At 37.1% G+C, this 13,811-nt stretch overlaps 1 protein-coding gene across 3 annotated transcripts in view; it reads left to right on the top strand.

Moving 5' to 3' along the window:
- kcnip4a (potassium voltage-gated channel interacting protein 4a) overlaps positions 1–13,811 on the top strand; it is a 216,254-nt gene that overhangs the window by 9,254 nt on the left and 193,189 nt on the right. Inside the window, exons 1-2 of one of the 3 annotated variants that reach the window (XM_089121755.1) lie at positions 7,627–7,641; positions 8,368–8,519. The exons of the other annotated variants lie outside the window; for them this stretch is intronic. Of the exons in view, the coding sequence (XP_088977881.1) occupies positions 8,381–8,519 (139 nt within the window). The 5' untranslated portion in view covers positions 7,627–7,641; positions 8,368–8,380. Of the gene's footprint in view, positions 1–7,626; positions 7,642–8,367; positions 8,520–13,811 lie in introns of those variants that run through there. 3 annotated transcript variants of the gene reach the window in all.

The following is a 13,811-nucleotide window of genomic DNA, read 5'->3' as shown; positions in this document are numbered from 1 at the left end:
TTGATTTGAAACTAATGTATTTTTTTTTATTAGAGTGTTGATTAAAATGTAATATGAATGAGAGATGTAGATAACATACAAGATTTTATTATGGCTATAAGTTTGGGATAATCATAATACAATAAATGCAATTAAAACTGTATATGCCTTCTGAAATTAAAAATTGAATCATTTTTTATCCTGTAATAGGGCTAAACAGTTGAACTTCTTATATTAAATTCAATATGATCTGTTTCCCATTATTATTTGCTTAATGATACTGTTGCTTTGCGCAATTATAAACCTTTTTTTACATAGACATGTTCCAGAAAGGATTTGCAGAATCAAATGTGAAATAAGTTGCATTTTAACTTAATTACATCATTACATCATATGTCTTTATAAACGAGTCTCAGAATCATTTATGGAAACTATTTCTTCCATAGAAAATTATGCCAAAAACGGGAAGTATATTCATATTCGTTCCCACATTTCAGCAAATCGTCTTCATGAATGACTAAATGAATTATTCATGGATTAGTTGGTTTTGCTAATGTCTGGATTTTGAACTGTTTTCCTCGCCGAAGCAAAAACTGACAAAGTAATTGAAAGTATTGAGTCTAAATTGTAAGTACTCCACATTAACATTGTTTATTGAACTAATAAAGCCTACTGCACAATTGGACTGCTTCTAAAAGACGTCGTTGCCAGCTGAAACAGCATGTTTTTGGATTAGTAATGGAGACTCAAGCAATGGTAGATTGTGATAACTGTTGTTCTGTGACTTAAATTCACAGAAGAAAATAGGGTTTCTATTTGAATTTGAATGTGATCTCATCTTATATTGCAAATGAACATGATGGTCAGTTTAATCAATACATGTTTGGTGTCATATATCAAGAGTACCTGTTGGAGTAAGTATTGTTTTACATTAAAGCACTAACGTCACTGAGAGTGTTTTTTTTGGGTTGTTGAAACAGGTTGACTGGCAGTATGTTGGATGTTATCTCTTGTTACTCGGTAGATTAGCTAAATAATTGATGTGGACATCCCCTCACATGGGCTCACAGTCCCCTTCAGGGGAAAGCAGGGGGGCGGTGTGTGTGTCTGTGAGCTTAAACTACCACTTGTTAGGTGTAAAACTGAACCATGTTTGGTCTACAGTACATGGAGTAAGAAGAATTCAAAATAGATGTCAGCAAAGCATCACAAATCGTAAATGGATCACACAATGAGCAACTATTCCAATGTCAAGTCACCTTTATTTATATAGTGCTTTTTACAATGCATATTGTATCAAAGCAGCTTCACAGTGATAACATGAAAATAGTACAATACAGATCAATAATATTGTTGAACATTAAATATCCCCAACTAAGCAAGCCGAAAGCCAAGGCAAAAGTTGCAAGGAACCAAAACTAAATCAGGGACAGAATGGGGACAAAAAAACCTTGGGAGAACCCTGGCTCAGTCCGGGGCCAGTTCTCTTCTGGTCATTGAAGGAACAGTGTGATTCGGGTATAGCATTACAAAACAAATTGGATCGAGGCGAGGTAGATGGATTATCCCGGCAAAGGAGAAGTGCTCACTAACACAGATTTAGACAGATTGGTGAACATTATTTGAGAGAAATAGACCTTTTGTGTACATAGCTTTAAGTGCAACTCAAAAACAAAAGTGTTGGATTTATAATTTTGTTCAGTGTATTTGTTGTTTCGATTAATCAGTCACAATAGCCGAAAACAGAAACCGCAAAACCGAGAGGGTGATGATATTGTGAATCTCTTGAGCTGTGAGCTGTTGTTTTGTCTTACTGGATTTCTTTATGCAGGCTGATAGATCAATCTTTAATGCACCTGTGAATGTGAACCTCCCTGTCTGAATGTAGGTTATTTTGATCTGAGGACGAATTTTCAGTCCACAGCTGGACTGAAATCCAGCTGATATTCCTGTACAGTGTTTGGTAAAAATATTGGTCATTTGAATTTTTTTTATTTTTCAAATTAGGTAATTAATAAAGACAATTAAATGTTGATTTGATTGTCATAAATAAGTCAATATTCCGGGTTCCTGAAATCCAAATAATAACGCTGGTTGGTGTGTTTTACAACATTTTAATCAGAAAACCCATAAGGGTTAATTCAGGATAATTGGGATATTTTTCTTCAGTCATCTAAATGGCAAATTGTCTGAATTTACCTGAATTTATATATTAAGTAACCTGAATTTTCCTGAGTTCAGTTACCTGAATTTAGGTTATATACACACATTGAATAAGTCTGTCAATATTGGTTTTGGATGCAAAATATTGGCTCCCATTCTAATCTACACCATATTTGACGTGTATGTGCGAACGAACTAACAATCATTCACTGAAGTGTGAAGTTGAACATAGACTCGCTTGCTGTCAGGATAATTCTTAATGCAAAATAGAAATACTTGTGTGAATTTGTAATATTTACAGGTAACTATACAACTGTAAGATGTAAGTTGTGCTCTGAGTTAAAGGGGGGTTGACTGCTTTTTTTCTTTGCATGATTGTGTTTATGGGGTGCAATATAACATGTATTCGTGGTTTTTCTTTTTTTAAAAGTCTTATTTTTCATAAACTTCACCTTTATTGTCAGCTGCGCTCTCCTCTGTCCTCGAACGAGCGGTTGACTTCCTGATTCTATGAAAACACTCCCTCAGAAACACGTAGTGGGCTCAGGTTGGTTAGTTTGGGCCGGTGTGTTGTGATTGGCTAAATTGTCGCTCACGTTGTCCGGAAGGTTAACGCCCATAACCTTTACGGGCGAAACGTGAGCTGCGGTCCAGATGTAAATATGTGTCGAACTGCAGTATCAGTTTGAGGCAGAATCAGACCGAGAAAGCGGCGATGAAGAGAGTACACAGAACCTCACCACACACGGCTCTTACTAAACGTTTCTAAATGATAATTTGCTACATTTTTTAACTTTATGCACGTTTGTCTTACACAATAACATCTGACTGGCAACAATAGCAACTGACTGGCTACTAATGTTATACTCAAACGGCGGTGGCAAGTTTACGTTCTTGATCAAATCGAAAATAACGTCATAAAGCATATATACATGAAAAATACGTTTAAAACATTAGTACTTATACAAAATTCAGGTCCATAATGTTTGTACGCGTTTGTCGTAGACACAATAGCATTACTAGTAGCCTATAGTGGTTATAAAGCAAGCGCTGGCATTTGAAAAAAAATAAAACACAAGGCTATGTCTGGAATTATACTTGAAAATACATTTAAAATGATGAAGTCTTAGCCTACTTACAGGTTGTGGCCCAACAACTGCTGCCTCTTGTTTTAAAGTCGGAACTGCTTCACGTTTTAGTAACAGTTTCTTGTTAAATCCGGTGTTGAATTCGTGGAGATTCTGGAAGCTGTCTTCCGTAAAATGCGCAGCACAGAGAGCTAGATTACGATCTAGGCCTGCAACAACTAATCGATAAAATCGATTATAATCGATTATGAAAATCGTTGTCAACGAATGTCATTATCGATTAGTTGGTCTGATTACGTCACGGGGATTGTTTACATGGAACATGCGCTTCTTACATGCGCTTCATGAGGCGCACATGCAGTCTCTCTCCCTCGCCGCTCTACCCTGTCTCGCGCGCGCAACACGGACGGTTTGGAGCACGTTATCTTCTGTCTCGCATGCGCACTCTTGATTCCGTGAGTTTGAACTAATTTGCGGGCATCAGGAAACCGCTATCAATATGCAGCATACACGAAAATCATTCACCTTTCGGTAAATTCGCCGTTTTGAAACCAAAATAGGTGACCTACGTTAATCGTGTATACTTTATGAAGCCATACTATAGTATAATGTGAGATAGAAATGTATACTTAAGTCATTAAATTCAAGTTAACCTAAGCTTTTCCCTCCACTGCGGCTGTCAGTCATTCTTTATTCGGTGTTCAAACAGCGCGTCGCGTTACAACAGTTAACATGATGATCTCTTTCCAAGATGATTCAATGTTATTATTATAATTGATACGTAGATGGTCAATGATGGTTTTGAAATCTTATTAATAGCCTTACTTGTTCTGTCCTATCTATTATATTTTGCTTCCTCACTAAACAGCTGTGCTTTACATTTAAAACAGCTGTGCATCTGATTTTTACGATGTTTTTCATGAATGTATAACAATACAAAGAGCAATGTGTAACGTTTTACCAGAGTTAGTGCTACACTTATTGTCTCTTATTTGTTCCCCACTAAGGAATGTTTTTTTCACTAAATGTTTAGATTTTATAAAATTATTGTGCACTTGTGATATTTCTAGGCTTAGTTTTGCTGAGTTATCCACTAATCTAGTTTACAATAGCATTTTTGTCATAGGTTATGGTTATATATATTTTTTTTATTTGTTGTTTTTCTTTATAATGAAGTTATCTGTATTAAGTAGATTGTTTAACACACAAAAGAGTGTGGTTTTTAGGGTTTTATTTTGTTATAATAAACAAAAAAGAAATATAATTTTTTATCCGATTAATCGATTAATCGAAAAAATAATCGTCCGATTAATCGATTATCAAAATAATCGTTAGTTGCAGCCCTATTACGATCGTGATTTTCAGGAACATAATCAAACATAAATTGTTTCCATTGTTGACGAAGTACAGCGTCTGTGGGAAGTTCGAATACAGAAGACCTGACAGCTGGATGAACAACTCACTCGACGAGCTGGAGCTGCTGAAATATGTGCATGTCCTTTTCTGCATATTCCGGAGGGAGGGGTTGATGCAAATGTGTGGGTTAGTGACGTACCATAACCCAGCTGTAGTCCCAATCGAGTCGTTTTTGTAGGCAATTATACTTCCTGATTTTAAAAAGATGATATCTCTGCTTACATTGAACTTTCAGCGCTGCAACTTTGCAGATACTGTTCATGCACCAACAGCAACATTACACACTATTTAAAATGAAAAAAGTGAAATCGCAGTCAACACCCCCCCCCCCCCCCCTTAACAAAACGCGCATCTGATGACATTTTCGGTAAGAATAGGGGTGTTTCTCAAAACCAAGAATGCAAAGAACGGACTTGTGTTCTTGGGGAGAATGCTCTTGCTAGTTGTTCTTGGAAGAATTAACTCACAAGGTGACGAGCACACAGAATGCTGCTGACAGTTTGAGACGATGTGTTCTTGCTGCTATTGCGCAATAATACCCCCGCACCAGACTGATCTCATGAAGTAGCGTGTGTATGACACGCCAATTCGTATTTCCATTTTTGGCGTGCTATCAAGAAGACTAGGGTTGGGTATCGAGAATCGAGTATCGATTGGAACCGGGACTAACTTTTCGTTTTTCCCGGAATCGTTCAAAAGTTAAAATTTCAATTCCTAGTTTTGATATTCACAGTCCGCCGAGCGGAAGAAGAAACCGCTGAACAACACCAACGAAGAAGCGTCTACCGGAAGTGTTGGCATAACCACGCGAGTCGAACATGAGTACCTTACGTCGGCGGTCCAAAGTGTGGCTTCACTTTTCTAAAAATTAACGAAATCTCGGCAAAATGCAAAATTTGTGACAAGTATTTGTGACAGTAGGAGTATTTCCTTCAGAAAGACCGTTGGTTAGCAAGGTTAGCTAAACTTTTTTGACCCTGCCTATTAAAAGAATCGAAATCGAGAATCGTTAGGAACCAGAATCGAAACAAGGAATCGGAATCAGAATCGTTCAAATTCAAACGATACCCAACCCTAATCAAGACTCATAATCGCCTTTCAGCGTGTTTATGAACGCCGTTGACTTAACGTTATATAAATATATGACTTACCTCAATCCCTAATCCCTAATCCCTAATCCCTAACCCTAAACCTAACCATCACTGGGGTTAATGGCATTTATGACTGTTCCCTTACCATCCTAGGAAAGAAAAAGATATGACTTACCTCAACCCCATCCCTAAACTTAACCGTCACTGGGGTTAATGGCATTTATGACTGGGGATTTGATGCGTGTTTGGACACGCGGAATGACGCGGACGTTAATGGCGTAGACATATACGCATACACGCGGATACACGCGGATAGCTCAAAATGCGTAGAGATAACACGCCACCTGGCGCGAAAGTGGCGTATATGTTTACGCAAAAGTCATGATGTCATGTTGCCCGCACAGACGCCGTCTGCAGGACCCAAACATAATGAGAATTATTGACGATTACAGCAAGGCAGCAATGGTCTCTTGACTGTGGGGTAAAACAAGTCTGCGAGCAAACTGGCCGGAGGCGCTTATGGAGATTCTCACTTCCGAAAACGTTTGAGCACATTTTCGATTCGCCATACGTTTTCGTAAAAATGCCAATATTTCAAATCTACACAGTTGATTTCTCGCATCAAATGTTCTCAGAAGTGAATTTAGTGATTAAATAGCGAACGTAAAATTGTAGAAAAACGAATTACAGTATTGACCTGCCTCTCCTTCCTCGAATGCCGAATTGAAGGCTGGGATATTTCTGCCGTCAAGTTCACACAAATTACCAACCGATGCATCCTCGGTAAAATGGGCGTCAAGAACACATCCGGGATTTTTAACCGTTCTTGCCAAAATGCAAACAAACTTTGGGCCACAAAAGATGACATTTCACAAGAACACAAGGACACAAGTACAGACAAGAACACAGATTGAGAAAGCCGTTAGACCTTTATAGGCCTATATATATTATCTGATATATAGGATAATGAACAAGATGGCAGATATAGATGAGCAAGATGGCAGTCTCCCAGTTACAATCCTTGTGCTCTTGAGTGCCACTATCAAGGACATGAATGAGCTGATTAAATTATAGGCTTGGGATAGGCTTTTCTTTTCTATTTGGACACATATCCAAGTGAAACGGCTTCTCGAACAAGACAACTTGTAGGACGGGGCTTGATTTTATCCATTGGGAATAGGTTAGATGGTTGTGGTTTTCGATTGGTCGATCTCATGTGAGTGACAGGTTGCCACGCCCCCGTGCCAATAAACACGTCATTATATAAGAGAAGAGGCTGTTAGAGAGAGAAAGCTATTCGATTAAAGACTATGAGGCACGTGAATAAAAAAATATGTCTATGGAGAAATCATTAATAAAAAAACTTGTCTAAATTGTCAATAATTATTCAATTGTTTTCAATTGACAGGATCAGGTGGAGTATTCTCAGTATAGTTGTCCCTGTTGATTTGTGTAAATGCAGCATGCTGAGTGATTTTAGGGGAGGTTTTGTTGGGGGTCTAAAAATGGCAACAGAGCAGCAGGGGAATCTGTCTGTGATCCAACACTTCATTATTGGCTCTGTTTGTGTGTGCACATGTGACAGTGAGGGCAGAGAATGACACTTATGCGTGCGTGTGTGTTCCTCAACAGAAAAGTATACTTCCCATGGGTCCTGTGAGTAAAACGTCATTTGCATGAACGATCATCCCGTTCTCCGATTGGCTGCTCTCAGGTGCAGATGCTGATGATGTTTTGCTGTCCCCTATAGTGAGAGAGGGGCGGCTTGAGCCCACCAGCAGACAGTCTGATCACCTCCCCTCCTCTTTTCTCGCACGAAATAAGAGAAAGAGTTCAGTTGCGTGAAACCTGAGCATCTTTGTGTTTGCCGGTTGAAGGTTCAGCTGCTCCTCTAAACCCACAAGGTAAGAATATACTCTCACTGGAGGAGAGAGTACAATACTCTTTTGTGGGTGTATACTCAATTTTTTTAACTTATTGTATTAATGTTTTATTGCTAAACACTTTTGCTGCTATTGTGAGGGGCTATGGGTATGGTTATGGACAGGTTTGGTGGTTAATGGTGGGTTAAGGGGTAAGGGGCAGGTATTTTAATATAAGTAAATAATGTACAGTATGTGTTTCCCAACCCTGACTGTTCCTAGAGACACATCAATAGTATAAATTTTGGATGTCTCCATTATCTGACCCATATATTTCTGGTTTTGCAGTCTATACTGATGAGCTGAAGAATTAGACGTGTTTGATTAGGATGTGTTCAAAATGTGTAGTGTTGGTGTGCCTCGGGAACAGGGTTGGTTGTACACAATAAATGCAGTATCAATTGATTCATTTAAATGTTTGAAGACACTCAATATAAAATGGGACCACAATCTCTTTTTTGGGAGAAGGCAAAGTTGGGTAACCATAATGCAATGCGTAATAATATAAGGGAAGTGTTGTTATATTGAAGAAAAAAACGAACCAAACGAAAAGTAATCTACTTTGTAGATTAGTTATTACTGCAGAAGGTTCAATGACTGAACATTATTAGCCTCAGCCTACTGGGGGGAAAAAATAAAGTATAAAGTCTTGGGAAGAAACTAGGATCCAATGGCATCATTATAACAGAAGCTATCGGGTTTAAATAGTTGTAGCGTGACCATGTCCACCCCAGTCAAGAGGACTCCGTGGGACAAAGACCTGTCTCAGTTTCGCAAGGATCACGGCCTTTCCAAGAAAGTGCTGCTCAACTGCTGTCTGTTCAGATGGATCATCTCCTGGGCTTCCCCCATCCAAAAAGGTAAATCTCTCTTCAAGAAAATGAATTGTTGTATAGTGGGCTATACATCCCAGAATGAGAATGCAAAGTTTAGTCCATATGGGTATTTTTGAGAGTCTGATGGAACTTATGCAATTTTGTACTATACTAAAGTACATTTTAAAAATCCATAAGTATTAAGACTAGTTATATATATATATATATATATATATATATATATATATATATATGAAGAGTTCAGATGCAAAAGCCTCTAAATGCCATTTGAAATTTTCTTCTTGTATATTTAAGTTCAGTAATTTCACTCAAATAACAATTAATAGGTAATCTTCATTGCCATTTAAGTGAAATCACTGAACTTAAATATACAAGCTTGATAAAAATCATCATTAAAGAAGAAAATTTCAAATAGCATTTAGAGGCTTTTGCATCTGAACTCTTCATATATATATATATATATATATATATATATATATATATATATATATATATGTGTGTGTGTGTGTGTGTGTGTGTATATATGTATATATGAAGAGTTCAGATGCAAAAGCCTCTAAGTGCCATTTGAAATTTTCTTTTAGAATGATATTTTTTTATCAAGCTTGTATATTTAAGTTCAGTGATTTCACTTAAATTGCAATGATAATTACCTATTAATTGTTATTTAAATGAAATTACTGAACTTAAATATACAAGTTTGATAAAAATCATCATTAAAGAAGAAAATTTCAAATGGCATTTAGAGGCTTTTGCATCTGAACTCTTCATACATACGTACATATATATACATATATATATATATATATATATATATATATTGTATTCTATTCTTCAAATCTTATTTGAAACTAATATTTGGCACCAATTTCACTCTTATAGACTTGAGTTGGCTGAAAAGTACAGTTTTGTTTCATCAGATTACCTGAATGTGTCCAGTGCATTAGAGATACAGTAGATACACTTATACTCTTTTCAAAAACTCGGTTTTACTCCTTTCAAATTCAAATGAGCTTTATTGGCATGACTTACTGTATACAGTATTGCCAAAGCATTGGCCATTACATAGACAATGAACAAATAATCAGTAAATGAATCAGTAAACAAATGCATGAAATACATGCATATATATATATCAGAAAACAAACAAACAAAATAAATAAATAAAAAAAAAGTTTTTTAACCAACATTCTGACTTTAGTTTTGTCCACTGGCTGACTCTCGTAGTTTGTGGCAGGCTGTTACATAGTCTGCTGCTGTTGTGATTGAGCTGGAGTTTTCTCCCAAAATATGAATAATTTTTTCTGAATTTGGCAATGCCATAAAATTTGGATCTAGTTGTTGGAATCTAGAGAAATAGTCTGATCTAATGCTGTGATAATGATCACAGTGAATGAGGAAGTGTTCTTCTGTCTCCACCTCTCTCTGAGAGCACAGTGAACACAGTCTCAGCTCTCGCGGCTGCCATCTCTGCCGGTGCCGTCCTCTCTCTACGGCCCGACTGTGGTCACTCAGCCTGTATCTGGTTAGGGTCTTTCTCACTTTGTGCTCTTTCACACAGCTCAGGTATTCTGCTGGTTTATAATCTCTTTTCAGGTTTAAATAGAGTTCCATCTTCTTTTGTGATTTAGTAGCATCTTTCCAATAGTTAATGTAATTTAGTTTTTGTAATTGTATAATTTGGTTGGGCCAGCAGACAGTGCTGTGCGGGTCGGGCTGTAGTTTGAGCATCAGCTGTGAGAGTGCGCTCCGGGGCCGGTTCTGCTCCTGACACCGCAGGGCTTCGGCCTGGTATGAGCTCGGGTCGCTGTGCTTTAGATGCTGGTAGAACTTTATAGCTCTTTTCTGGATGCTGATCAATAGGGGGTATTGTCCTAATTCAGCTCTGCATGAGTTGTTCGGTGTCGCTCTGTTCACTTTTAGAATGTGTTTGCAAATTTGGGTATGCAGAGTTTCAATTTCTTCTTTTTCCCATGTTGAGAACTCTTGAGTTTTTAGAGGTCCCCATATCTCGCTGCCATAAAGAGCAATGGGTTCAATTATTGCTTTTAGGATTTTTAGCCAAGTTCGAATTGGAATTTCATGTCTAATTGTATTTTTAATCATGTAGAAGACTCTCATTGCCTTTGCCTTCAGCTCATTCACAGCCAGATTAAAGTTCCCTGTTGAACTCAGTTTCAGACCCAGATCATGGGTGTGTTGGAGGACTTGGTTTCCTGCTCTGAATATGTATTTATTTTCCCTACACCTGGATCTATTTTGAAAGATCATCACTTTAGTTTTTGCTAAGTTAATTTTGAGAGCCCACGTTTGGCTGAATGTCTCTACGACGTTGAGGAGCTGCTGTAGTCCCTCTTGTGTTTTAGAAAAACATTTCTATTCTTATAAACCTTTCTATTTCACCATTAAAATTATAGTTCACCCAAAAAAGACAACTCTGTCATTATTTACTTGAACTTCCAAACTATTTAAACCTGCCTGCATTACCCATTATTTACCTATTCTTTTTTTTAAACAAAGATTGTTTAAAATCCTTAATTTGCATGGACCAAAAAAAAAAAACTGAAACATTTCTCAAAGTCCTCTTTTATGTTTTGCTACATAGAGCAAGTCATAAACAGTAGGAGTAGAACTAAATGAGGACGAGTAAATGATGGCAGAATTTTCATTTTTGGGTGAACTATATCCTTTCAAAGAGGGAATATTTTACAGTAAAGCTGAATAATCTTTCAGATTTGCTGGGAATCTTTAGAAGGTCCTTGCTTCTCTGCTTATTGAAGTCACATTGATGTCTAATCTGCTGAAAGAGGGACCTTGGGGTGGTAATGCTTATGTGATATTGATCATTTTACTGCTGTGTGTTGGATTTATGTTGTGTTCTGTGTTTCGAGTGATCAGAATGCATGGTCTCATGTGTCGTGACATGCATATAAATCATTATATTACAGTGAAAGGGATATTGATGGATATCAATCTCATTCCTGATTACAGTCTCCGTAGTGTGAAATGATGAAACTGCTTCCAAATGTAGCTCCAAATTGCCTAGTGAGTGTTGCTAGCTAAAAAAAGACATTCTGGCAAAGTCCATGGAAACTGTAATGGAGATGATACTACTGAAAGTAAAGCAGATGCTGAGGGAATTTTGTTCAAAAAGATTTGAGAAATTCTCAAGTGGGGTTAATGTATGTATGTCAGTATGACATGAAAAGAAATGGCATGCTTTATATAAATGCAGTATGTGGTTCATTCCAATATTAGACGAATATGTAGATCAAATGATGCGTGTTTGAATGTTTATGTTTGCGTGATGGAGGCTCATCTCGTGTTTTGTATATGTGTCTATGTGTATTTGTGTCTCTGTCCCTAAGACAGTTATTATCTTAGGCGATGTGTAGCTGTAATCACACCGGTTTGGGAAACAGCTGTGCCCTTTATAGTGTCAGATGCTGCTGTCAGTGTCCAGCCTTGCTGAATGGACAAACTCAATGGGTTTATTTGGCTGGCTCAACACTGGCCTGTCTCAGTTCAGCATAATCTGCTTTGACTGTATAATTGCATTCAAAAGCATAACCTTCAAGATGGATTCAGCAGAAAACTGCATTAGTAAAAGGGTTTCAAGACATCAAGCTTGCTCTGGGTGTTATGTATCTGCAATACAGCTGCATTACGATGTATTTTATGAAGCTGCATAATTGCAAGGGGGAGAAGGTTTATGGTCATTGCATGATCTCTTTATTGAATATTTTGGTTCGTTTTACAGCTGCATAGGCTATTTCCTTTATATTTATGGAAATGTCGATTTTTATAGTTATTAACAGTGCTGGCCTTGTTTGAATGAAATGGGTCTTGCAACAGAAGGGGCCTCCGTTTGCACCAAGCGTCAGCCTTACGGTTTCTCTCTCGAATCTAACACGGAAGTGACTTAAACTGCAATTCATCAACTGGCCTCTAGAGACAGGCTCCAAAACAGTCAATCCCATAACCCCAAGGTTTGAAATTCATGGGTGCTTGGGGCACCAAAATGAATAAAAATGCCCCTAAATTTAGGATATGGGTGAAAAATGTATCATCCATGTATGAGTTCTTGTTTTTAATGTTTATGACTGGATAATTAAGCAAAACCACACGAACAAGAATGCTGTTTTCCCTGAATATCAGCATGATTGCAAATGTAACTGATTTTATACAACAGTTCAATAAACAAGAAGTTAATATTAGGTGATTTACATTTTATACTATTAGACTATTGTCTGTTTTGCCAACGAAAATATTTCCAAACAGATCCACAGCCTTTGCACTTCTCCGAGGTACACTTTTGTATCCAAAGGCCACATATTGGTACCTTAGTGGTACATATTAGCACCTGAAATGTACAGTTTAGCTCATGAAATGGACATATTAGCACCTAAAATGTACATATCACCTAAAATGTGCATATTACCACCTAAAATGGACATATTAGCTCATGAAATGGACATATTAGCACCTAACATGTACATATTAGCACCTAAAATGTACATATCACCTAAAATGTACATATTAGCACCTAAAATGTACATATTAGCACCTAAAATTGACATATTAACACCTAAAATGGACAAATTAGCTCATGAAATGAACATATTAACACCTAAAATGTACATATTAGCACATAAAATGTACATATTATCACATAAAATGTACATATTAGCACCTAAAATGGACAAAAGTGTACCTTTTGAAAAGGTACAGCCCCAGTGACAGCTTTTGTACCTTTTTTTTCTGAGAGTGCTGAATGAATTTGCATATTTGAACAAATCTTTACTGAATGAATCTGCATATTTGAACAAATCTGTCTAATGATTAATGACTCCATGTCTTTTTGCATACTCTCTTGGTACTTATTTTGAATAGGTAAGTAATTCACAACCACTAAGAAAATATGTGTGTAGAATGAAGATACACTCTCAAAGTTGTCATTATCATGTGACCTACCAGTCTCAGGTGCTTCGCTTCACTTCCATTCATAAATCCTCTCCTGTGGCAAAAGGTGTCCATCATATGCACGAATCTTGCCAGAAGAAGTGGGTCATCCGGGTGCTTTTTTCCTTCTCTTTTATAAGTACCGTGAATTTGGACAGAATCTTGTTTTTGTTTTTGCATATAATAGGGGAAGTATGTGATTTTTGGATGCAGCCAGTCGCTTGTTTCGTTTTGAACATCTGTATGATTCAATGACTCGCTTGTTAAGACAATGATTGTCTGAATTGCAAAGGCTGTCTTTGGTCATTTTTTCATTTATTCATTTCATTTATTTTTTCATTTTCATTTTACTTG

Source organism: Pimephales promelas, chromosome 1 (assembly GCF_988280905.1).
Source record: "Pimephales promelas chromosome 1, fPimPro1.hap1.1, whole genome shotgun sequence".
Taxonomy (NCBI): Eukaryota; Metazoa; Chordata; class Actinopteri; order Cypriniformes; family Leuciscidae; genus Pimephales; species Pimephales promelas.
This window is presented reverse-complemented; position numbering and strand designations above follow the sequence as displayed.